This window comes from Larus michahellis, chromosome 1 (assembly GCF_964199755.1).
Source record: "Larus michahellis chromosome 1, bLarMic1.1, whole genome shotgun sequence".
In the NCBI taxonomy this organism is placed as follows: Eukaryota; Metazoa; Chordata; class Aves; order Charadriiformes; family Laridae; genus Larus; species Larus michahellis.
In genome coordinates this window covers 51,005,395-51,029,528 of record NC_133896.1, presented here as the reverse complement: position 1 = coordinate 51,029,528, position 24,134 = coordinate 51,005,395, and the positions used below count along the sequence as shown (strand labels likewise).

The 24,134-nt window shown below is 40.4% G+C and overlaps 2 protein-coding genes across 5 annotated transcripts in view; one reads left to right on the top strand and one right to left on the bottom strand.

Moving 5' to 3' along the window:
* The window catches only part of CDK17 (cyclin dependent kinase 17), a 96,324-nt gene extending 83,868 nt beyond the window's left edge, over positions 1-12,456 (top strand). For all 3 annotated transcript variants that reach the window (XM_074575541.1, XM_074575552.1, XM_074575531.1), the window contains 11 exons: positions 154-268; positions 798-892; positions 1,710-1,772; positions 4,967-5,090; positions 6,101-6,221; positions 6,764-6,861; positions 7,153-7,258; positions 8,031-8,073; positions 9,272-9,362; positions 9,589-9,666; positions 10,647-12,456. In XM_074575541.1, coding sequence (XP_074431642.1) covers positions 154-268; positions 798-892; positions 1,710-1,772; positions 4,967-5,090; positions 6,101-6,221; positions 6,764-6,861; positions 7,153-7,258; positions 8,031-8,073; positions 9,272-9,362; positions 9,589-9,666; positions 10,647-10,684 — 972 coding nt within the window. In that variant the 3' untranslated portion in view covers positions 10,685-12,456. The remainder of the gene's footprint in view (positions 1-153; positions 269-797; positions 893-1,709; positions 1,773-4,966; positions 5,091-6,100; positions 6,222-6,763; positions 6,862-7,152; positions 7,259-8,030; positions 8,074-9,271; positions 9,363-9,588; positions 9,667-10,646) is intronic.
* A 5,718-nt stretch (positions 12,457-18,174) lies between these two features.
* Positions 18,175-24,134, bottom strand: part of ELK3 (ETS transcription factor ELK3) — a 41,516-nt gene continuing 35,556 nt past the window's right edge. For both annotated transcript variants that reach the window (XM_074575516.1, XM_074575506.1), the window contains one exon: positions 18,175-19,808. In XM_074575516.1, coding sequence (XP_074431617.1) covers positions 19,710-19,808 — 99 coding nt within the window. In that variant the 3' untranslated portion in view covers positions 18,175-19,709. The remainder of the gene's footprint in view (positions 19,809-24,134) is intronic.

Sequence of the window (24,134 nt, the reverse complement as noted above, 5' to 3'; positions counted from 1 at the left end):
TTTTACATATATCAAAATAAGACAATGTAAAAACTATGCAAGTCCAAAATGAAACCAAACAGAACCTCAGGCAGTAGTTTGTATTTTCTTTTTTAACTGATGTTTCAGTGAAGGAACAGCTTGTAGGAATTTCCTTCTTTTTCCATTTCATAGGGTACTTACGCAACAGTTTATAAGGGGAGAAGTAAATTGACAGAGAATCTGGTAGCTCTGAAAGAAATCCGTCTGGAACATGAAGAAGGAGCACCCTGCACAGCCATAAGAGAAGGTGATAACTTCTTTTTTTCCCTACTTAGAATTTCAGGTGCTTCTGGATTTCTTTTTGACCAAAGTACTGTTGGTACTTGGAAATACATAGGCTACGTGGGAGATTAATGGAAATGGTATTAGTTTCGATGGGGAAGATTTTAATCTAGACGTATTAAAGAGTTAGTGTTTCAAATTTATTTACTTTATGGGGGGTGGTTGTGTTCTAAAATGCAGTGTTCTAAATGGATGATTTTATACTGAATTAGGCTATTCTTAGTGAATAACTTTCAGAATACCTTTTACCAAAAGACTACTTCTGCCTGAAATGTATAATTTAGGAAATACTTAGTTTGTTACTTAAATGTCTGTTTGGTGTTTTGATTAAATACCTTTCTTATTAACTTAATGTATGTGAGTATTATGTTCTTAAAAATAGCTTTTTAATTTAAAAAAAAAAACAAATAGCTTATCCATATGAACTTACAGAAATGCATTTACTGCTCGTGTTTTGCACTTACTTATTTTATACTTCCAATTCTCTTTTGCAGTATCATTATTAAAAGATCTGAAGCATGCAAATATTGTTACATTACATGATATTGTGCACACAGACAAGTCTTTGACTCTTGTTTTCGAATATCTGGTGAGTGCTTAAGCAACTTGAGCTTTACAGTTTATTGTTTCTAAGTAACATAGACATAAAAAAATTCTCTACTGTTTTTAAAAATAATGGGACTGTTAAGCTGAAAGTGAGAAAAGCGTATTCAGTTCTTAAATTGCTGTAAATTAATAAATACTGTTCTGATCATTTCAGAGTTTCGTTAATAAAAGTTAGTGGTGATCTACCTGAGCAAGCTGTCTACTTGTACCAAAATTGTTAACTGTAAAAACACATAATCACACCATTATTCAAATGATGTATTTTTTCTATTATGACACAACTCTCGCAAGTTAACTAAGGAAAAAAGTATACTTCGAAATAAACAACACGTTCCATCTGTTTTAACAATCTTTTCAAGCAATTGTCCATTATTACATATCTCACTGGCTCGCCTCTTGCATTGTGGACTGCTCACTTTCTCACTGAAGCTTTGCTTAATGATCTTTTCGTATAATAAACTAGAATATATGAGCATAATAAGAGGGATGAAGAAAAACTCTTCCAGTGTAACTGGAGAATGTAGCGATTCCATAAAATCATAAAATACTGTACCACACACACGATGGAGGAGAAGGCAATAACAAGTAATGTTGCCTGAGATGACACAGCTTGCTGGAAAGCATGGAGATATGTATATCCTCTGAAAAGCCAGTTTTCTGCACATTTGCGTTTTTTATCATTGAGCATCTTTTGCAGAAGACTCAGTTTTCTGATTAATATTTCACTTCTAACAATAAGTAATATTCACGTAATCTGTTGTCCGCAATTTTATTGAACAATGCCGATGGTGTTTTGACAGGATAAGGATCTGAAGCAGTACATGGACGACTGTGGGAACATCATGAGTATGCACAATGTAAAGGTGAGTGTTTTTAGTGACAGTGACTCTCTTCCAGCTTTCCCTGTTCTAAGAATTTTGGAGAACTTAATCATCAGGAGATACATGGTTTAGGGCTTTTTAAAAAAAATAAAAATAAGAAACTTAACTTCCTTTTTGACCTTTTGACCTTAACTACGTTTAACGTCAGATGGAGTCTTTCCTTTTGGTTTTGAGGGCTTTTAAGTGTTTAAAGCACCGAAAACAGGAGATAATATAACTTCATATGTTTTCATTCTCTTTGAAGCTATATATTTAAGATGAAAATTTCCTAAAAAAAGAATACATTCATAAATCTTTTTACTTCCTCTTGTCCTTCCATTATTTTACACTCGTTTATTAAGTCTGTAGTTTGGTATATCCTCAAATCAAATTTACATGTGCACGCTGAAGAAAATGTAGCCTCAATCATGAATGTGGGTTTGGATGCCACTGCCTACCACACAATTAAGAAATTAATAATACATATTTAAGAATGAGTGATATTAATCTTTCCATTAGTAATAAAATGAAAATTATTTTCTGTAACATTTATTTGTCTGTTCCTTTTAACTGTGGCTGGGCCAGGTCAAGTGATTCAGTTTCCAGTCGGGCCTGCTGAAACTAACTCAGGTTCAAGCGTTACCTCTCTCATAACATGCAGGTCTGGATTTGGAAAACTGGAATAACTCTTTATGTTCTTTAATACTTACGGCTTTATAAACAAGATTCTAAACAGAGGACGGTGCAATTTGGAAATGAGTGAGGTTGTCGGAGGAGGCTGGGTTACCAGCATCACCCTGCTGTGTTGCAGCCTCTGCTGTACTGTACCTTCAAAATCTCTTTATTGAGCCATATATAATTCATATAAGGGATGTTATTTATGTGGTAGATGTGTTTGAGAAGCTCTTCCATGCCTCTTGAAAAAAAATTAAGCTGTGATCCTGAAGAACAAAACCATGAGTGTGCAGGCGTGGTAGGAAAATCACTTTTATTCTTAACAGAGTAGCGCATAGCACAAATGTGGTTGACAACACAATGTACTAAATGCTGTGAAGTGATGGGCTTTGCGTGCGTTCCAGTAGAGTTGTCATCCTTGTTTTTGGCTTAGTTGCATGTTGAGAAATCTGTTCTTAGTTGAATTGCGTATGGAATTCAGTCTAGATATTGGGTACTCTTTGGATAGCTTTTTTTTAGTTTTTATTCTGTTGTCACATAATAATAAGTATCTCTAGGGAAAGACATTTGCCCTTAACCTACTCTGTTGCTTCCTTTGAGAGTCTGTAAAGGGAAATTCTTTAATTTGTATCTACTTCAGAGACACAACAAAAAACATAATTATGCCTATGTTTTTAATTAACTATGAGTTACTAACTAGTGCTTTAAGCTTAAAAAAAATAAAAGCTGTAAGTGGGAAGCTGACTCTTAAAATAAAGTGCAGTGAGAGAAAGAGCAGAATCTACTTGTGGTAATCCAAGCTAAGCAGAGGAACTGTTTTTCCTTGTTTGCCTATGGTTTAAGCTATGCCCTAAGAGCAGATTTCGATGGTCAGTACCTTTGGCACTGGGAAACGAGAACAGCTGCTTAACTGCGGTAGCTGTAGGTGCTTACCTTACAATAATGGGGGGGGTGGGGGGTGAGTCATTACTAACATTTTAGAGACCTTGCTGTCATCACTCCCTTCCCAGTCCTCAGCTAATTTTAGTTTTTTGAGTTTCAACAAAACAGAGATGTATAATATAAAGATGTGTGCAATCTCTGCAGGTATTACTGTTTCAAACAAAATTTTGAGCTAATACGTGTCGTCCTGTGCATTTTCAAAAGGATCCCTGACGACTGTGGTGAAGATCCATAATTTCTGTAGAATAATCTGCTTTGCCTCCTTGACTAATCCTTGCAGTCCCAGTCTGTACCCCCCCCCCACTAGAGATGGCTATAGATTTCCACAGCAGTCCTCTTAGTATCACTTGAGATTAACGACCCCTGCAACAGTATGGACATGAGTAGATGGAACAGAACTTGCTGCTTCTCATTCTGCTCTTCAAAAAAGAAAAGGAAGGAAGGAAGGAAGAAAGAAAGAAATCAATTCCAATTCCTTTTTTCTAGAACAGATAAATCCCACATAAGCAGACTGAGAACAGATGGATGTAACTACACCTGCTGTGTATTTGTCCAGTTTACAAAAAAGAATTCAGTGGTGTCACCTGGTACAAAAATAAACTGATGTGTTAGAAGATGGTCATATAAAAACATTCCAGTGTTTCTCCTCAAGAGTCCTGTTACATGCTGAATTTGTCACATTGGTAAACATTGCTTTCTGTAATGCTCTGTATTTTTTCACTGTACACTTGATCACCTATACTGGCTGAGAAATGTTGTGTGGTAAACGCCAACAATGGCTACCCAGAGGTCCCCATGTTCAAGAGCAGACCTTTTATACACATAGAAGCTGCAAAATAGTAGTTCTGAATGCAATGATATAGTAAACTCACTTGGCTGCTCTCTGCTAAACCTTTATCTTCATCCTTTAGTACTTTTATGTCTATATATGTGCAGCATTAATATGCATGATCGAAGTTGCTTGCTTGGCTTGCCGTTCCAAAGGACTAAAATAAACCTGTGTGTGTCAAGGTGAGGGGATGAATATAAATGCCAGAGGCAGTTGGGCTGTTTTAGTAATCCTTGTTTCCCCATTTCTGCATGTTTCGTGAGCTTGTGAATCCAAGTGTATTTTTCCAATAGCATGCCAAAATGTTCTTTACACAGTTTTGCACAATTGTAGAGAAAGGATGCTGAGCTGCATTTTCAGAAGGGATTCTGTGACAGAAGGGGAACTTGAGTAGTCAGAGACAATTGCCTTTAAAGACATTCGTGTGGGGAAGAACATTGGTAAATGCTTACTTAAAAATAAACAGCCCTGTAGTTCTCTTCACTTAAGCAGAAAAAATTGCTTTTAAAGTCTTTGTTGTAAACTATCGTGTTAGAGCAGTGTGTTAGCATAAAGGGGTTTAAAATCTGTAAACTATAATGAAGATGTTCGAATATGTTTATATGGTAAAGTAACTTACTTTTTGAGAAGTATTTGTGTCCTACTTAAAATACAGAGGCTTAACTCCACAGTGCCCAAACGGTCTGTTATAGTCATGTAATCTGTAGATTAACCTTTTAAGTCTAATTTATATAAATGTTCTCTTTTGTAGCTATTTTTATACCAGATTCTTCGTGGTTTGGCGTACTGTCATAGGAGAAAGGTATTACATCGAGATCTGAAGCCACAAAATCTACTAATCAATGAGAAAGGAGAACTGAAGCTTGCAGACTTTGGTATGGCCTGAAATTATTCTGTAATAAATGTTTTCTTCACTCAGCAAAAGAGCGGCATCTTTCCTTATAAAGGAAAGATGAGAACATCGGGTCAGTAGTGAATTTGTGCGTTCTCAGGTAGAAAATGAAAGTCAACCTTTTACAGGATATTAGTAATCAAAGTAATATATGTATAGGTCGACTGACTTGTGGTTTGAAAGTAGTCTTATAGCGTCCTTTGAAATTGGCACTTTGGAAATTGGCAAATTGGAAATAATTAAGGTGGAGCTCAAGTTGCTTTTCCTAACACTCCAGAGTCACTCCAAAGCAGAGTAAATGTGATGGGAGAGAGAAAGAGTCTGTCCACAAGCCAATTGTCAGGTGTTACTCCATCACTGATACACCAAGTTCCTTTGGGACTTCCAGTAGAGTGGGACATTCACAGTTTCCTGTTATCTTCTGTGTCAGGAAGGTCCTTTGAAAGTTGTGCTACCACTGGTTTTTCCCCTTGTGTGTGAATGAAGGTTGCTTAGAAGATTGCATCTCACATGATAGACCTAAATTTTATTGAAGATATTACTGATAAACTGACAGTGTTAGGGTGGAAGACCCCTGCTGATCCAACGCTGATTTGGTCTGTTTCCACCATTTCTTTATTCATTTGTTGCCTTCTGCCTCTTGCAATGTAATTCTCAAATTTAAATAATTCAGAAGGGTTTTCACAGGTGGGAGGTGTCATATTGACCTAATGCTTTGTTGTTTTAATGAAATTTATAGGATTAGTCCAGGTTTTGATCTGTTTACCTCCTTTCTATACTTAAAAGTGCTGATCGCGAGATTGCTGTCAATACTAAGAGGCAAATAACAAGTTGTAGAAATGTATTTATTAGGGCTTTTTAATGAACACTAAGGGAAGGTATTTAGCAAGTATAATAAGGTTGATTTAGCTCTTGAAAATTCTTTGTGAATTTCATGCAAAAAAAAAGATTTCAGCAAGCTGCACATGACTCTTTATTTCCCTTTTTATCAAGGATTGGCTAGAGCGAAATCTGTTCCTACAAAGACCTATTCCAATGAAGTTGTCACGTTATGGTACAGACCACCTGATGTTCTCCTCGGATCTTCAGAGTATTCAACTCAAATTGACATGTGGTTTGTATAGCTTTGACCAATTTAATTTTTGTTCTCAGTCAAGTTGAAAAAATGTCAATTCTTTATTATTACATAGCAGCATTCAAATACTCATCCTTTTAATTTTTGAAGGCTACAACTGAGTTAGATTTTTGGAAAAAGGGTTGGCAGACAAGGAAGATGCTTTTATTTCTCTGGGAAAATGCAGAGTACTTTTTTATTGCTTAGAGTAAGCAGGCATTAGGCCCACAGTGTTAAGGAAAAAAACCAAACATGTTCTCCTAATGACACGATAACGTGGTATTTTACTATGAACTTTAATACAATTGATAAACTTGACATCAGAAGGAAGAGGATACAGCTATGACATAGGTTTTGTTTAGTCTTTGACAGTTCTTTTGTTGCTACATTTCTTTCAAAACATTATTTTTAATAGCAGCGCAGGGCTAACAACTAATTTAATAATTTGTTTCAGTTGAAGAGAAACCACAGAAGTCTTTAAGAGCTGAAAGCTTAAGTTGTTGGATTGTTTCTGATTTATCTTTTTCTCTGTTTCTGTAAAGGGGTGTGGGATGCATCTTTTTTGAAATGGCATCAGGAAGGCCTCTTTTTCCTGGTTCAACGGTTGAAGATGAACTGCACTTAATTTTCAGACTTCTGGGTGAGTGTATACTTTTAGCAATAATGTTAATGCTATACGTCTTTTCTTCAAAATGCCTTTTCCACGAGAACTGTAGATCTTTATCCATAAACAAAGATATTTTACATTGCGTTGTAATTAAGGTGAATGAGTGTGCTCTTGATGAAAAATGGTTGAGCCGAGTGCCCAGCTGAGTTTGTACAAAATAGGCTCATTCTTCCCTGTTTAAATTACAGGATTAAATGCTTATTTATGTCAAAGTTGTTTCTTTACATTTTTTTAAGTTGAATTTGTTACTTTTTTTAAATGCAGGAACCCCATGTCAAGAAACATGGCCAGGCATTTCTTCCAGTGATGAATTTAGAAACTACAACTTTCCAAAGTATAAACCACAACCCCTCATCAACCATGCACCAAGGTACTTTTGTGTTTTATTAATAGAAAATCTGCGTCCCTGTGGCTTTGCATATTTGTAAATGTGAACATTTTTCCAAGTACGGTCTGCTACCAAAGGCTGGAAAACTACGTATCAGTTGTTATTGCGGGCAAAGCAAAATCCTGGTTTTACATGATTACTTTGTCTAATATCATTCAAGGTACCACAGCTCCGTAATGACCTGTAGAACTATAAACTACAATTAATAATTACTGCATAGTAATAGTATTGACACAACACTTCCTAAATAACCCAAATTCTTTTCTGTTATGTAGTAGGCCCGTGGTTAAAATGGCAAGCCTTCCTTCAGCAGGCTCTTGAAATTATTCAAGAGGAATTTGAAGGGTCTGCACAGTTATTAGAAATAAACTTTCTCACAAAGACTACCACGTTTTTTATTGACTCTGAAGAAAAAGATCTAACATTGTGTCCTTCTAGTAAATGAGTAGTGTTAGGCTTTAAAAAATAAAACCGCAGTTTTTGCTAAAAAAAGTGATCCAGGTCAACCTAGTAAATCACGATCCAGAGCTCAGGTTTTGTCTGTCCCCAGTGTTTTTCAAATAGTCTTGTTCTGAGATATTGGTACTTGTATGTGTACACGTTAACATGCAGAAAAGTTCTTTAGATTACAGTATTTCCGTGTTTAAATTTAATTTTCAGGTTTGATATCATTTAAGTCGGTTCCTATGCAGTTTTGCTTTTGTAAATATAGTTCAATAACTGTTTTAATTTTTAAAAATATTTTTATTTTTAGGCTAGACACGGAAGGAATTGAATTGATAGCGAAGTTCCTTCAAGTAAGATGTGGTTTGTGGCTTTACTTTATAAAAGTGCAAGTTTAGTTTTTTAATATATTATTTACAAAATGTATTAGAAGCTGTAGTGTCTGTTAGATCTATCTCAATATGGAATATGCAGCTGAGTCTGCAGTGGATGATAGATTTGGGAAGAATGACAGTTTTGGGAAGCGTGTGTACTGTAAGAATTTAAAACCTGATGTTTAATTATTTTGTTTGTTTGTTTTGACGGAATTGATTTCTTCTCTTACTACTTTTTGTAAAAATAGAATTGATTCTATGTTAGCAATTCCCTGAAAAAACTAAATCTCTTGTGAAATACGGTATTAAAACAGAACTTTTAAATACAAATATTAAATTTCTGCAACGATGAACTTAGTAACTGCTTCTCTAGTAGTAAGGTATAACATTACTCTTTGATCTTGCAAACTGTATTCAAAAGGTGAAGTGGTATGTGGGTTTAATCTTCTAATCAGTATTAAAAATGAGCCAGAAGCAAGATGGAAGGCCAACTCTTAAGTCTTCAGGTAGAAGCAGAAGCACTGTAACTTCATGGTGTTAAAAATTCTTAGTCCATAAGGTGGAGCGCAGTCACTCTGCTTTGCAGCCCGTGATTTAAATTCTACATCAGGTCTTCATCTATTTACACGCTGTGTCAAAACAGAACTTGCAGTCTTTCTTTGGACTTTGTTCTTATTTGTGTACACCTTTTTAAATGTCTGCATTGTTGTCCAAATGTCCACGTATGCCAAGCAGGAGACATTTGAGCACAGATTGAAGACCGTGTTGCCTAAAGTTCCATTTTAACACAAAATGCTGCAGCATAGTCCGTCGAATTAGAAAACTCGTGTAAAAGCATTTCATTGCAGTTTAATATTAGAACATAATGTAGACAAAAGTCTGTCATCTAATCATCGTTACATCTAAAAATAAAGATTAAGTGTATTTTTGACTTGCATCAATTTACAGTAGTTATTCTGACTATTTAGCAAGCTTGTTATATATTGATAATACTGATTTAGATAACATATGTTAGATTTTCATGTGTGAAACAAAAGTAATGAAAACAAATTTGTCCTAGCTAGTTGGCGGGAAATATTGAGCAAGTAGAACTCTGTTTCTCCCTTTGATGAAATCACACGATGCAAAGAGTTTTTTAATGAAAACCAACACACTTTGTTTCCTTTTATGTTAATAGTATGAATCGAAGAAGAGAATTTCAGCAGAAGAGGCCATGAAACACGCATACTTCAGAAGTCTTGGAACAAGAATACACACTTTGCCTGAAAGTAAGAGGAATAGTAAAGTAGCAGTGTGTTGTTGAGCTAGTACATTAAAGCTAAGTGCATTGGTTAAGAAAAAACTCTCTAATCTATTAAAGAAGTCTGGTATATTGACTTAAATATTTGGGAATAGGAAACATTTTTTTAATCTAAACTGTATAATTAAGTAGAACTTTGTTCAATAAAGCATCATTATGTTTTGATACGAATTGATTTCTTTTTTACATTCCAGGTGTTTCAATATTCAGTCTAAAAGAGATTCAGTTGCAAAAAGACCCTGGCTTTCGAAATTCCACTTACCCAGAGACAGGTACGGAAAGCTCAAGATTTTCTCATATCTGTAAACGGAATGCTGTGCCAGAGATACTGGAAAATACTTTGTTAAAGTGGTCTGTGTGGATGTACTCAAACAGGTACCAGGAGTGATTTGATCAGATTCCTGTAGAGACATAAAAGCTAAATGCACAGAAGGAGATGGTTTTTACTAGAGATGGGCGGAGGGGCTGCTAATTTGATAAAGTCTTGGAGTTTCAAACCATTGCTGTGTGGGTGTTGAATGGTGGCAAAGCAAAAAAACAAAAAAGATGCAAAAAGTGCAGTTAAAAGAGAGATGCTGATATTGGTTTAAACACAAAAAGAGGATATTCTCTCAAAATAGACACATCACAGAACGATAGGTTTAAACACAAAGAAAGGGTATTCCCTTGAAATAGTAAGATCACAGAATGATAGGGGTTGGAAGGGACCTCTGGAGATCATCCAGTCCAACCCCCCTGCCAGAGCAGGGTCACCTAGAGCAGGCTGGACAGGAACACGTCCGGGTGGGTTTTGAATGTCTCCAGAGTTGGAGACTCCACCACCTCTCTGGGCAGCCTGTCCCAGTGCTCTGCCACCCTCAAAGTAAAGAAGTTCCTCCTCATGTTTAGATGGAACTTCCTATGCTCGAGTTTGTGCCCGTTACCTCTTGTCCTGTCCCTGGGCACCACTGAAAAGAGCCTGGCCCCATCCTCCTGACACCCACCCTTTCAGTATTTATAAGTGTTGATAAGATCCTCCCTCAGTCGTCATTTTTCCAGACTGAAGAGACCCAAACCCTTCAGCCTTTCTTCATAAGAGAGGTGTTCGAGTCCCCTAGTCATCTTGGTAGCCCTTGGCTGCACCCTCTCCAGCAGTTCCCTGTCCTTCTTGAACTGGGGAGCCCAGAACTGGATGTAGGTAGTAACTGAATACTCTGAATACTGTGTTGTGCGAATGCTTCCATTTCTTACTGCGGTCCATGTTCTGTTTTAGGACATGGGAAGAACAGAAGGCAGAGCATGCTTTTTTAAAGTGGGCGATGCAGAGTGGAGCCCAAGCCTGTCCTATCGATCAAGGACTCGGATCTGAAGGCAGTGCTCTCTGTTGGTGGACTTGGAATCGCAGTTTGTCTACACTGTCCTCTTCACAGTGGAGTCTTTTTATTTCCAACCTGCAGATTATGTTTTTATATTTGTTGTCACAGTGTGACAATTTTTTGTACAGTTGGTTTTAAGGTCTCCTCTGCCACTAGAGCCAGTAGGTTACAGCTGTTGATGTAACTGTAGCTGCAATTTTTGTGCAGGACTGAGAAACACAGTGCATTATTTATTGCGGAATCATTGCTGCTAAATAACTACTGTCTGTATAGTTAACACAACAGTTCCATGCCTGAAGAAGTTGCAATGGCTTTATAATATGTGAATGCATCTGTTTCTCTTCATAAAATGTTCTACTGCTGCGGGGTTTTTTTGTATTTCTTAAACTGCAGTGTTTCCTGGAATGTAAACATAGCTTTGCTTGGCTATAGGTGAACCATCTTTAATGCTCTAAGTTCATGGCACTTAATTCCTTATTTGACATTGGAAGTATGTGTTGAAGTAGTTGAAAAAATTATAACGCATATTATGTTTTTGAAAAGCACATGGTGTGAAAGTTGATTCAAACAAGTGAACAGTAGCTACTATTTGCTCTCAGATCCTACGTTCGTTATTGATAAACCAGAGCATGGAGACTGGATGATAAATTTTGTCAGGCTTCCTCCAGCGTAAGGTATTTGCACATTATGGTGCATATGGGGCCTGCAGAAACAATGACTTGCAGAAGCAATGACTTTTTTACCTTGTTTTTAACTTAGAAGTACAAATAGTCAAAAGATGATTCATATGCGTTGGACCCTGGCTTACTTTGGAAATTCAGAATCTTTTCATTACAGAGGAACAGGACAACTAATTACAAGAACATGGGAGTAATGTCACACTTTTCCCACCTTGTTGCTCTCCCATTTCTGCATTATTCACTTGAAATCAACTGGAAAGATGCAAGATTGTACTTGATAAGAACTCACTATGCTACGGAGCTTTTACAATGGGAACTTAGAGAGTTTTTCAGATCTTAGATGTTATCTGTTTACCAGAGATAGTAAACATGTTACTACTATGCTTATGCATCTCAGTGAGTATCATAAGTACACCCTTGGTGATGGTTACAGTATTTTTAAGCATTTGTGTTCACCTTTATGAACTTATTCGTTTAGTGCATCTTAAAGAGACTGTAAATCTTTATTGGTATATTTTGAAATGGTCATGTAAATCTTTGGCTGGTATATCATGAAAATAGTCATAGGTAACTTAATTTTTCCTGACATTCACTGTAAAACATTCAGGGGTCCTACCATTTCTGTTCAGGAAATCTTGTAGTTTATTGTTATTTAACAGTATTAAGTGAATTTTTGTATATTTCATTTTAACTTTATTTGTGAATAGTGATTGTGGCATGTTTGGGGGTGTTTTATTAATATTTCATTGATACTGGTAAATTTGAATTGGGATTTTTTTTCTTTTTTTTTTTTTTTTATTTTCTGGAAGAGAGAAATTCATGTGTAATGGTGACTATTGGACCACTACTGCTTTTCAGCATTTGTAAACCGGTTTTGCGTTAAATCTTGTAGACCTAACAAACTGCTGTTATTTCTAACTGACCGACCTGTATTAATATTGTACTTTTGAAAGTATAAATATTATGTGGAATTCTTTGGTTTTGTTTTGAAATTTATAATAACAAAGGCCCTGCGTTGTTAAAAATACAGACTAAGTGAACTTGCGGTTCTTGGGGCATTGTTGGAAACGGTTTAGCTAGATCTGTGTGTTGTGGGGAGTCATCGGATTTAGCTTTGGCCGCTTGTTAATTTATGCAAACGCAGAAGCGGTGGCAGCGAAAAGGTAACGTGGCTCATCCGCCACAGGGGCCGTTCAGGATCTTATCGTTAAACGTGGTCCACAGTCTGATTCTCGGCAAGCCGGTCCTGCGTCTCACACGGGATCAGAAGTCTTGCCCAGGTCTAGGAGCGTAGTATCCGTGTGGGATACCTGCGTGGGTCTCCCACTGATGGCAGCGGGAGCGGTACGTGCGTGTCACAGGCAGATTTGGCACTGATGGAAAAAAAAAAACCCTTTGTCCTGAAATAGTTGTTATATATATTTTTTATAGTTGCTACGGATCTGATCTAGATTTTATACTGATTAACTTTGTAGGAAAATACGTTGTAGGACGTGATGGTGTTGAAGAAAGAGGTCTCGGAAAAACGTCTCTTTTTTACAAAAGTAGTGAAGATGTAGAGTAAATGTTCACTGTGGATAAATGTGGGATTTAGCCTTTCTAGAACAGTAATATTTTATAGGTCATAAAAGAACAAGTAATAATGTGACACTAATGAGTAAAGGACTTAAAGGTTTAACTGGTAAAATGAAGTGCATTAATACATTTAGAAAGGGATCAGCTGCAGCTAACAGAAGGAGGTTTCCATTTTAAGTAGGAATTCAGCTTTTTTTGTTACAGATGAAAAGATCTTCCATAAAATTAAAGCACTCTGTTCGAAGAGAGACTTTTTTTCTAAGGGCCTACAAGCGAATTGGTTTTCTTCATTAGGAGGTAGCTTTAAAGAATGCGTTGCTTAAGAAACTTGGCATCTGTGGTCAAGCCAGGTTTTTTCCTTGTCTATAATTGAAATTCCTGCATCAGCAGCGACAGGTCCGTGGCAGCTGCCCGTTTGGGGCGGTAGTCAGCGAGGCTGAAGTTGCTGGGCATTTCTCCGACATCCTTTTTGTGCAATTCAGTGTTCTGCCTCCTCTCTGACAGCATCAGGCACTACGGACTTGGTTGCACTGTCCCCAGGAACTGCAGGGAGCGTTGGCCTTTTTGGGAGAAGACCTCAACCCGTGGCAAAAACCAAGCAGATAGTCGCTAAAAATGGATGGCTTTCAAGATGTGGTGTGACAGCCTTTGGTTGCAGATGAGCGATGAGTTAAGGAGAAACGGCCTGCAAGTTGTTGCTGATTTTAAGTAGTTCTTTTTTGGAAGGTACCGGGTGTTATCCCATCTGCCGCAGGGTAGGAATGCCAAGGTGCGTGGGTAGGTGCGTGGAGGAATAAGGTGGGTTTTTGAAGGCAGGGAGGAGGCAGGTGGCCACGAGGTTGGGCACACATGAAGGTGGAGGTGGAAGGGGAGAGGGGGTGGGTGGAGGAGACGGGGATTCGCAGGGCAGGACAGGACAGAAGGGGCAACCCAGCTGCTCAGCAATGCTCCAGTGGAACGTGCATCTCCACACGGCTGTTATTTGTGTGCTGCTTTACCCACAGCATTAAGTAGCCAGAGTGTATCCCTGAATTGGGCAATAAAAGTTCAAATAAACAGTTATTAAAGAATCGACACGCTTTGTATTTGCAAATCATTTGAAAAACTGCGAGGTGGCGCTCTTTGGGCTGCTCGCTTGGGCTTTGCACACGAGTTTGTCCATTTAATAAAGGTACATTGTTTCTGTTTTGCAATGTTAAGACAGAATTAAGGTTAAGAATACATTCGCTTATTGAGGACAAAATATATGAAAGGTGCGTTGTAGATATCCCCAAGCTAAGTATTATAAACCCAGGAAATACCCAGAATTAAGGTCAGAGTTGAAAGAAATCCAAACACATGAGGGTATGGAAATGCACGGCTGTAGCCTGTAGTGACACTGAAGAAAAATTAGGATTTACCTTGTCTGTGACAACGTGCAGTCACAGACATTTGGTCATTTTATCTGGTCACTAAGGGGCAGAGTTGAAACCATTTGTCCCAACTTGTTGGCACCTTCCCATACCTTTTTCTTTTTTCCCTTAGTGATGTTTGGCTTTGAAACAAATGCCGCATTCTGTAAAATTTCTTAAATTTGGGCAGGAATTTGAATGCTTCCTTTTTACAGATTTTTTTTTTTCCATTTTTTTTTCCATTTCAGAGACTGGGCTGTTAGAGTTCAAATGCTGCGCTTTGGCCTGTGTGTGGGTCAGCAACATCCATGTCAGACCAATCTGAGACGCTGACAAGATGAGAAGTACAGATTATAAATCACAAAGGAAGCACTGTTCGAGTGTTTAGCTAATTAGTACGTTGTAAAGGAAGCTCTGGCTGGACAGGTAGGATGATTTTTAGAAGTATAAAAGCCAAGTAGATAGGTGGGCTTTGTAATTCCTGCCGTGCAGCCTTTCCATCTGTGGAGGAAACCACGCTCTTGTTCTAGGCCACAGTGGAAATTTGTCAGACCTGGGATTAGAGTTCAGCTGTTCTAGATTATTTTTTTTTTTAAATCTTTTGTGTGTGATTTTCACTGGGCTGTGCTGCGCCTCTCTCGTTAACTGAAAGAAAAGGATTGATGTCAGTGGAAAAATGTGCACGTTACAATTTTCCATTATTTTCACAAGTTTTCTAAAATCCCTTAACTCATATTTATAAATTCTGTAATTTTGGAGCCAACTTAAACTGTGAACGCACACACATGCACGTACTTACTGTTGTAAATAACCGCTTCATTTGTTGTGCCGGCTGCATCCTCCAGAATCGCTTAAGAGGCCGGCCTCCCTGAGCCGATTGCCTTTATGGTCCTCATGAAACACGGGTCTCGTTCAGCTCAGATGCCGTACCTGTAAATGCATTTTTCCCCAGAGAGCGATGAAGTTCCTCCATTTGCTGCGGTGAGATCTTCTTGCTGATGGACATGCCATCGCCACGGATGGCAAACAGGGGAGAACGCTCTTCCCTGTCCCTTCTCCAACATGTCCCTGTGGAACGCCTCCCTCCAGGCCCCGCACGGCAGCCTCAGCGCTGCCTGCTCCTCCTCTTTCACACCCCGAGCTTGTTTTTTCAAAGGCTTCTCCCTTCCCCCCCAGCTCCTTCCGTGTCCTTTTCCTTAATTTGCAGGAGGCGGCAGCTGGCCTGGAGCCGTGGTAGGAATAATGAGGGTACGTTTATCCATTCGCACATCTTGCAGAGTGAACACCAACTGATGGGAATCTGTCAAGAAAAATTCCAGCATCTCCTGGAGTCCTCTAGGATGCTTTTCTACAAACACACCCCCCCCCACCCACCCATGGCAGACCATGATGCTGATTGCTCCGGAGTCCTTGCCCGAGGTTCATTCTTCTGTTTTCATTTAAATAAATTTATACTCCTCCTCACTAATGCTGTCAGTCTCTGTGCCCTCAAGACATAGGCTTGTACTCCATCTGTGTAGGCAGAGTGCTCACATATTAATTGGTAAGAGAGCTACAGTTTGGGGCTAAAAGGGATTTCAAAAGTTGGTGGTTTTCTGATGGCTTCGGAGAGGTATTCTTAAATCTGAGTGACCCGTGTTTTTTTGTCCTGCGGGATATAGAGAGAGTCTCAAGATCAGAAGGGAACAGCGATGCCCTCACGTAAAAGACTACCTGTAGTCATTACGCCTTTTCTAAATTAATTTGGTAGTCGTGATGGCTTCTAAAGATGCTTTGTGTAGGCACAAGACCACACAGCCTCTTAATGTAGAGACTTGTTCTGTTAAAATGAAATGCTATAGTCTGTTTTAAAGGACCGTTTCCTCTTTAAACAGTCGTCTTGTTGACAATGCATTACTTCTTCGGTAGGCGTTTCCAGATTGGCAAGGGCCTGCCCGATGAGACTTGTTCTTTTCAGACAAAACAGATTGTTCCTTGTTGACGTAATGGGCTGTGTCAGATCTCTCTCTCTCGTCTGTAGTTGGTTATCACCCAGCGCTGTTCTCCCCACCTTGCAAGTTTTCTTCAGAACCGAGGCCGCTTACCTGCGCCACAGCAGATGTGAGCAAGCTCTTGGCAAAGCTGCCCAGTAGCGGTGGCCCTACTGGTGGATACTTGCTTTTCTGCAAAAAAAAACAATGTAAAGGTAAGCACGAAGTAGCCCGATCGTGCACCCAGCCTAACTAATATCAAAAACTTTCTGTATTGTTGAAGCAAGAATACAGTGTAAATCTATCCCCAAAACCCCTCCAGTACGATGAAGTTGCAGTTGCTACCAAGAATACTGAAGGGAGAACAACTCCAGTTTTGTTCCCTAGGATTTGTTGTCTTGGAGCTCTCCATGCTGCAGAAATAGTGACACTTTCACAGCATTTATTTTACAAATGTTTATTTGTTCTTTTTCCTCTACAGTTAAAAAGATACCTGTTAATAAAATTCAACAGAGAATTACCAATAGAGTATTTTCTTCAAAGCATAAGGCATAATAATCTAGTGGTTTAGGTAAGCGTTAAGGCTTGAGAGGCTGGACTTGATTTGTATAAATTCTTCCCAGTAGGAAGAATTTTTCTTCCACATAATTGACCAATTTGGAAGGCAGATCTCATTTTGACCACCTTTTTTTTTTTAACTGAAAAGTCAATGAGCAAAAGAAGATGTGTTCTGTTGCTATTTTTTATTCTCTCGAAGATGAGAAGACAGCACTGCTTTCTTGTTTCTAGGTGTCTTCCCTTAAGTTTTACTGAATTTTCTCGGATCCTTTACAGTAATCTGTTGAAAGAGATTTTTGTCACAGAATTGCTATTTTCTGCTGTCTTTAAAAGAAAAACGAAGTTGCTCAAGGGGCGGGAGGGGAGGTGTGGGGGGGTTGTTGAGGTGTGTGGAGCCTTTTGAAAAGAAACAAGTCTGCCTTATTAATAGTAAAACTTTGGAAAAGATGAAGTCACAAGAATCTGGATGCTTTTTCTTTTAAGAATCTCTGTCACACAGTCCCTCCTCCCATCTTCATCTGGGGTTTTTTTTTGCAGTCTGGTCTTCAATACCGCTTACTAAGTCAAAGACCAAATTTTGCGTGAGTTTCTACCTTTACTTTTTAAACTCATAGTGAGAAACGCTTCATTTCTATGCCTTGCTCTCCCGTTAGCTATGCTGGCGGGTACAAGGCGAGACTTTACTGAGGTAGGCATTCATACTTATTTAAGAGAGAGACGAGAGTTGGCTCTAGAGCGTGAATAATTGCCTCTCTGTAACTTAGTTACTGAAAAATATTCCATTTACCTGTGAGGAATCCGTTGAAAGAGAAATGTTTGACCTGCGAGCCCTTGTGATTTCATCTCCACCAGACCAGTCAACCCCATCAGGCATCCCCCATCCCGCCTTTTCTTCCAACCCGTTCTCATTTTACTTAGCATAAAATTTCCCTTCACTCATAAATTTTGTGTAAGGAGTTGCTTCTTCTGGTTTTGACTCCACGGGGTGGTACCTCTTGGAGCTCTTGAAACGCTGAATCAAGCGAATGGCTTCCCGTGTGTTTCACTCTTTTTTCCTTCTATCTTGCACCTAATTGCCGTGTTTATCAGCACTGGTACTTCATACAGATACGGCAGGTTTTTATCCCGTTAATTACTGCGAGTGAAACTGAGGAGTCATTTTTGGTTGTGCAACCCAGGAGCCTGCGGAAAAATCCTGCTGTCTTTTGTCAGGCTACCTCTGCCCCAAAAATGGCTTTTCAACATCAGAACTGCATTAATAAAATGTTTATTTAGCACCTTTCAGGTTGAAGGATCCAAAAGCACTTTACAATTAACTACACACACATCACTGAAATGCATCCAAACAGAACATCAACAGACAACTCACTGCATAAATTTCCAAAAGAACAGACTTTTGACCAGCCGCTTGGCCAGAAAGCAAAGTAGAAGCTCTAGTGACCTGCAGCAAACAGGATTCTGATTTGGGTTTGGTTTTTGAAGGTCTCAATCTGAAAAACCTACATGGTAAAGCTGCGTTCAACCCGATTTAGCCACCTCAGACAACTGAAGAGTTGCATCAACCCTGCCAAGATTAGGATCTGTGGTGCCAGGGAGTCTGGCCTAATCCTCACCTGACGTTCAGATGACTAAACCATCACCTCAAGGTAGAGGACATACCCGGTAAGTTCAAGTTGCAAGTATATAGTAACACAGTGCTGGTTTTTAATCCAGAATTCAGATGTTTATACATAAACATCCCACATGTACAATATGCCTCTTTACGAGCACCAGGCATTAATTTACAGTCCCGTAACTTTTCCAGCTTTGGGGGAAGGGGAAACGCAACCTTCTGAGCTTTAGTAGCTCGAATAATCTTTCCGGGGTAAGTAGTAGAAGGCACTTGGCACGACTGAACAAAGCACCTGGAAATTCTCTATGGGGAATGATCCTCATTCCCTGGGAGGACAGGGATACCTGCAGTCTTTCCAGCTGTAATGTCAACAGTTCGTAAGAAGTAAAGGCCAAATAAATTCTGAGCGACGTCTCCTTGTCTACAGAAGTGTTCTCAAATGCTGGAAATGTCTCGTGGGTCTACACAGCCCAGCTCCTCCCTGTTGCGACTCTGCAGAAGAACTTGGGCATAAATGTGTAAATGTGGCTTTGTTACTCCTAAATGCATCTCCTGACTGTAACGTTGGTTAGGTTTTTCACTTCGGCAAAGAAACATTATAAGGCTATTTTTATACAATTTGAAAGCACTTAATACAAAGTTACATGAATACACTGCATCATATGGCCTACCCGTGGAGAAAATACTGAAATACTACCATAGGGCTCTTCAATACTAGTTTTGTCTTTCCACTTTTTATCTTAATACTAGAAAATATATAAATCATTTACATGACATTATGCAAAAGAAGGCACAGCCGGTTATAGTTTACAGAAGCACAGTGCATAATATGCAGAAAAAGGGATTAAAAAGAAGCTTCACATCCTTATTACATACATTGTTGCAATCCATTAAGAAAAGTACTTCATCAACAACAGAAGTGTTCAACACTTGAGAGCTATGATATAAAAAAATTATAATTCATTTAATGCAAAACAGATTTATATATATATTTTATATATAAACACTGTTTAAAAAATGCTAACATAATAAAAGTAGATTATCCATGTAATGAAAAGTGCAAACCGAAGTAATAGAGGGTTTCACAATGTCCTTCTCATGACACAGGAAAAAACTAGACCATAGGAATGAAGTGTTAAATCCACCAATAAGTCCTTGGTGCGATGAGGTGTCATCAGGATTTCTGAGCGTTCGGAGAAAGCAATACTGGAGAGGAGGCTCCGTCCAGACTGGGGAGCGGCACTGGTATGTGACCGTTTAGCAGAGTTGGAAACTGTTAAGAGGCCAAAAGGTAAAAATTAGTCTTTATCTCCGAGCGTTGAGCCCAGAAGCACACGCATTTAGCATTAGCAACCGACTCCAGACGGTTTCAAGGCTTGTCATTCCTATACAGGAAGATACACACCAAATGCCGGCCTCAGCCGTTAGGAATGTAACATAGAGGATGAAACCTGAATAATTTGGAAACGTACAAGGATGTGTAAATCTATTATTGGCTGTATTTTATATAAAAATTTCACATAACAATACATCTGTCATCACCCTGGGAAAGTGACTACTCTAGAGCGACGTTTGCCATCCATTCTGCTTCCAAAAATGCTTCTCAGTCTACAAAATATTAATTAAAACCCGTGCTTTTCATCTGCCCTTCATAAAAGCTAAACAGGGAAGAGCTTTGCAAAAGTGAAAGTTGAGATGTAGTTTTAGGGCAGGAAAAGTACAATTGGGAATACAAAAGTGGGGCAAACTACTCTCGAGTAATTACAGTTTCTCTCTGTAATCACTAAGAAACTGTAAACTAGGTATGCCGGATCATTCAGTGTGTGAAGCGGAATACACCGTAATTTAGTATTAACCTTCGACTTCTGAAATACTGTGCAAAAACTACTAATTCAATACACAGGCGGCGTATTCCTAGTTCGTGATCATCCTGACTGTAACTTCCCTGCGGTGACGTGTAGTGACTAGTTCTCTAACATCTGACCCGAGAAAAAGGAAAGCAAGTAGGTGGAATAAACTTGCTACTGCATGAGGCAGGAATTATCCCAGTGGTAAATACGGATCTGGCCTCCAGGCCCGGTTTCACGAGCTCCATGCTGGGTTTCTGTTGGCTTGGGAGAGATGGAGCTGAGTAACACAGCTCCCGACTTCAAGGGTATGGTGTATTTTTACCCCTTATCAGATCAGTCCTTCAACAGCCAACTGTGGTGTAATCAACCTCTACACGTGCACATAATCTGCTTGTAACAGGATTACTCTTCCACTAAGAGGTTAGTTAACGATATCCGTCTTCCAACGTTCAGTTGAAAATCACGCCGAACAGTGGGGGGCTGGCACTGTTCTCCTGGTGGGGCCAGGCCTGGCTGATGCCTCTATTTTAACCAAATCAAACCTCGGGAAATGTTTCCATCGCTTCTGCCAGGGTTCATTAAACCACAGAACTTGATTACAAGCTCTTGATTTTCTAGTCTGTTTAGCTTTTCTAAAGTGAGACGCGTAAATTACAAAGTGTTTCATGTGATTTCTGAAGGGAACAAAGAGAGGGTTGTGTGATCCTTGGTGTCTGTGGGGGCGGGTGGCATGCTGGCACTACAGCCCAAGACACAAACAACGCTCCTGTCACGAGTTCATCGTTCCCCTGGTCTCCAGCCCAACCCAGCTCTCTTGTTCTTCTTCCTGTTGTCTCTGTAGCCCCCGGGGCTGGGACGAAGCTCCTTATTCATACGCCCCCCCTAACAGTGGGGATCTGGGACGTGACGACACCCCCTCACTGCTACCCTCTGTACAGTAGTAACCAAGAAAACATGCTTAATTTAGTTAGCACTTAATTCAAGCTGCCTTGGTAGTCCTTAAGTTTGGCTGCATTTTCTTGAATTAACCAATTCTGTGCAAGTCTCTTGCTCTTCCGGTTATGTGGTAATTTCAAACCGATGATGAAACACCAAAACAAGTTTAATTACACAGCAGCGTGGCTTCAAAGGGAAGACTTTCCAGGTAGGTCAATATATCAAGGTAAATTGTGCGAAAGGAGACTGCAGATTTCCGTGATGCTCTACCTGGGCTAAAAGGGTGTATAACTGTAGGTGTACGTCAGTTGCTGTCACCTTGTAAGCATCAAAGGAGAGGTTTTTAGCAGTTAATCAGCATCTACGTGTTCTGTGAGGGAGTATGCGCATAGTTGTATCCAGCAGTGCAGAACAGCACTCACCTCTGTGCCTGTGAAGATCATGGAACAGATCCTCCTAGAAGCCATGCTAAGGCACATGGAGGACAGGGAGGTGATTCGAGACAGCCAGCATGGCTTCACCCAGGGCAAGTCCTGCCTGACCAACCTCATGGCCTTCTATGATGGAGTGACTACGTCAATGGACAAGGGAAGAGCTGCGGATGTCGTCTATGGATGTCATCTATCTGAACCTCTCTAAGGCCTTTGATGTGGTCCTCCACGACATCCTTCTCTAAATTGGAGAGATATGGATTTGACGGGTGGACTGTTCGGTGGATGAGGAATTGGTTGGATGGTCACATCTGGAGGTCAATGGCTCGATGTCCAGATGGAGATCAGTGATGAGTGGTGTCCCTCAAGGGTCTGTAAGGGACCAGTACTGTTCAGTATCTTCATCAATGACACGAGACAGTGGGATCGAGTGCACCCTCAGCAAGTTTGCAGAGGACACCAAGCTGAGTGGTGCAGCTGACACACCTGAGGGAGAGGATGCCGTCCAGAGGGACCTGGACAACACTGAGAAGTAGGCCTGTGTGAACCTCATGAGGTTCAACAAGGTCAAGTGCAAGGTCCTGCCACCTGGGTTGGGGCAACCCTCAGTATCAATAGAGGCTAGGGAATGAAGGGATTGAGAGCAGCCCTGCGGAGAAAGAGTTCTGGTGGATGAAAAGCTGGATGTGAGCTGACAATGTGCGCTCGCAGCTCATACAGCCAACCGCATCCTGGGCTGCATCAAAAGAAGTGTGGCCAGCAGGTCACGGGAGGTGATTCTGCCCCTCTGCTCCGCTCTGGTGAGACCCCGCCTGGAGCACTACATCCAGCTCTGGAGTCCTCAGCACAGGAAAGACATGGAGCTGTTGGAGCGGGTCCAGAGGAGGGCCACAAAGATGATCAGAGCACTGGAGCACCTCTTCTATGAGGACAGGCTGAGAAAGTTGGGATTGTTCAGCCTGGAGAAGAGAAGGCTCTGGGGAGACATTATTGTAGCCTTTCAGTACCTAAAGGGGGCTTAAAAGAAAGATGGGGACAGGCTTTTTAGCAGGGCCTGTTGCCACAGGACAAGGGGTAACGGTTTTAAACTAAAAGAGGGTAAATTTAGACTGGATATAAGGAAGAAATTTTTTACACTGAGGGTGGTGAAACACTGGAGCAGGTTGCCCAGAGAGGTGGTAGATGCCCCATCCCTGGAAACACTCAAGGTCAGGTTGGGTGGGGCTCTGAGCAAGCTGATCTAGTTGAAGATGTTCCTGCTGACTTGGGGGGGGTTGGACCAGATGACCTTTAAAGGTCCCTTCCAGCCCAAACTATTCTCTGATTCTATGACCAGGCTCCTGGTTTGTTAAGGGAGGGACCATACTTTCCCATAGGCTTGTCGGGGGCTTAGTTGGACTGTGGACACGGATGGATCCCATCCTGGTCCTTGTGCTTATACAAATACTAGTACTAAAGAACTATAGGCAGTGCCAAGCATGGTGCTATTGTGATAAGCAGCACACACCTGAAAGAAAAAGAAATGTAGGAGCCCGATCTCTCCTCCTTGCAATGCAGCAGGCACGGGTGCAGCCGCAGTGCTGCCCTGGCCTCTAGCTGCTGACAGGATTGAGACCGTTTAAACAATGACCAAATGTTCTTCTGACTCCCATGGCGAAGGACCAGGTGAAAGCAAAAGCAACTTGTGAAGGAGCTCCAGGTCCTTCCGCCATTCCCTGACCAGCTGCATGGAGTGTGGGCTGGCTGGTGCAGGCAGGCCGGGGAGAGCTCTGCCCCGACGCCTACGTGGGATGACCCAGCAGCTCTCGGTGGGGTTGGCCAGGCTTCAGCTGTGGTTGTCGTTTCCTATTTGGCTGTTAAAGCTTTTTGCTCTACAGACTTGTCATTGTAGCCTTTGCCTGAATGGGATATAATTTATAGAAGGCCGTCGGGGTCTCTCAGAGGGGAGAGAGCCAAGGTCACTTCACTTTCAGTTCCCACAGGGCATGGCCAGTGTATGTCCGTACAAGCTCATTCCAGGCCATGGTGCAGATACTCCCCTCTCAAATGAAACGTCTGGCTGCTTTTAACCATGTGTGCAAAACTAAGATCCAATAGGCATAAACTCATTTATCTGAAACACAAATAAGGAGCCCTAGGGCTCCAATCCTCATCTGTCTCACTGGAAGTAAACAGACTTACCACCCCAGCAAGGACCGTACCTGAGAAGAGCACTTGAACTTAAGGCCCAGCCCTGGAGTTGGGCAGTGGGCCTCCCTGAAGGTTGAGAGACCAACACAGGGTCCCTGTCTAGCAGCAGCTGCCTCCTGTGTCAGTGTCCACGGCAGTCAGGGAGTTCATTCCAGGGGTGTCCCTGCATTCTTCAGCTGCTCAGATGGCCAT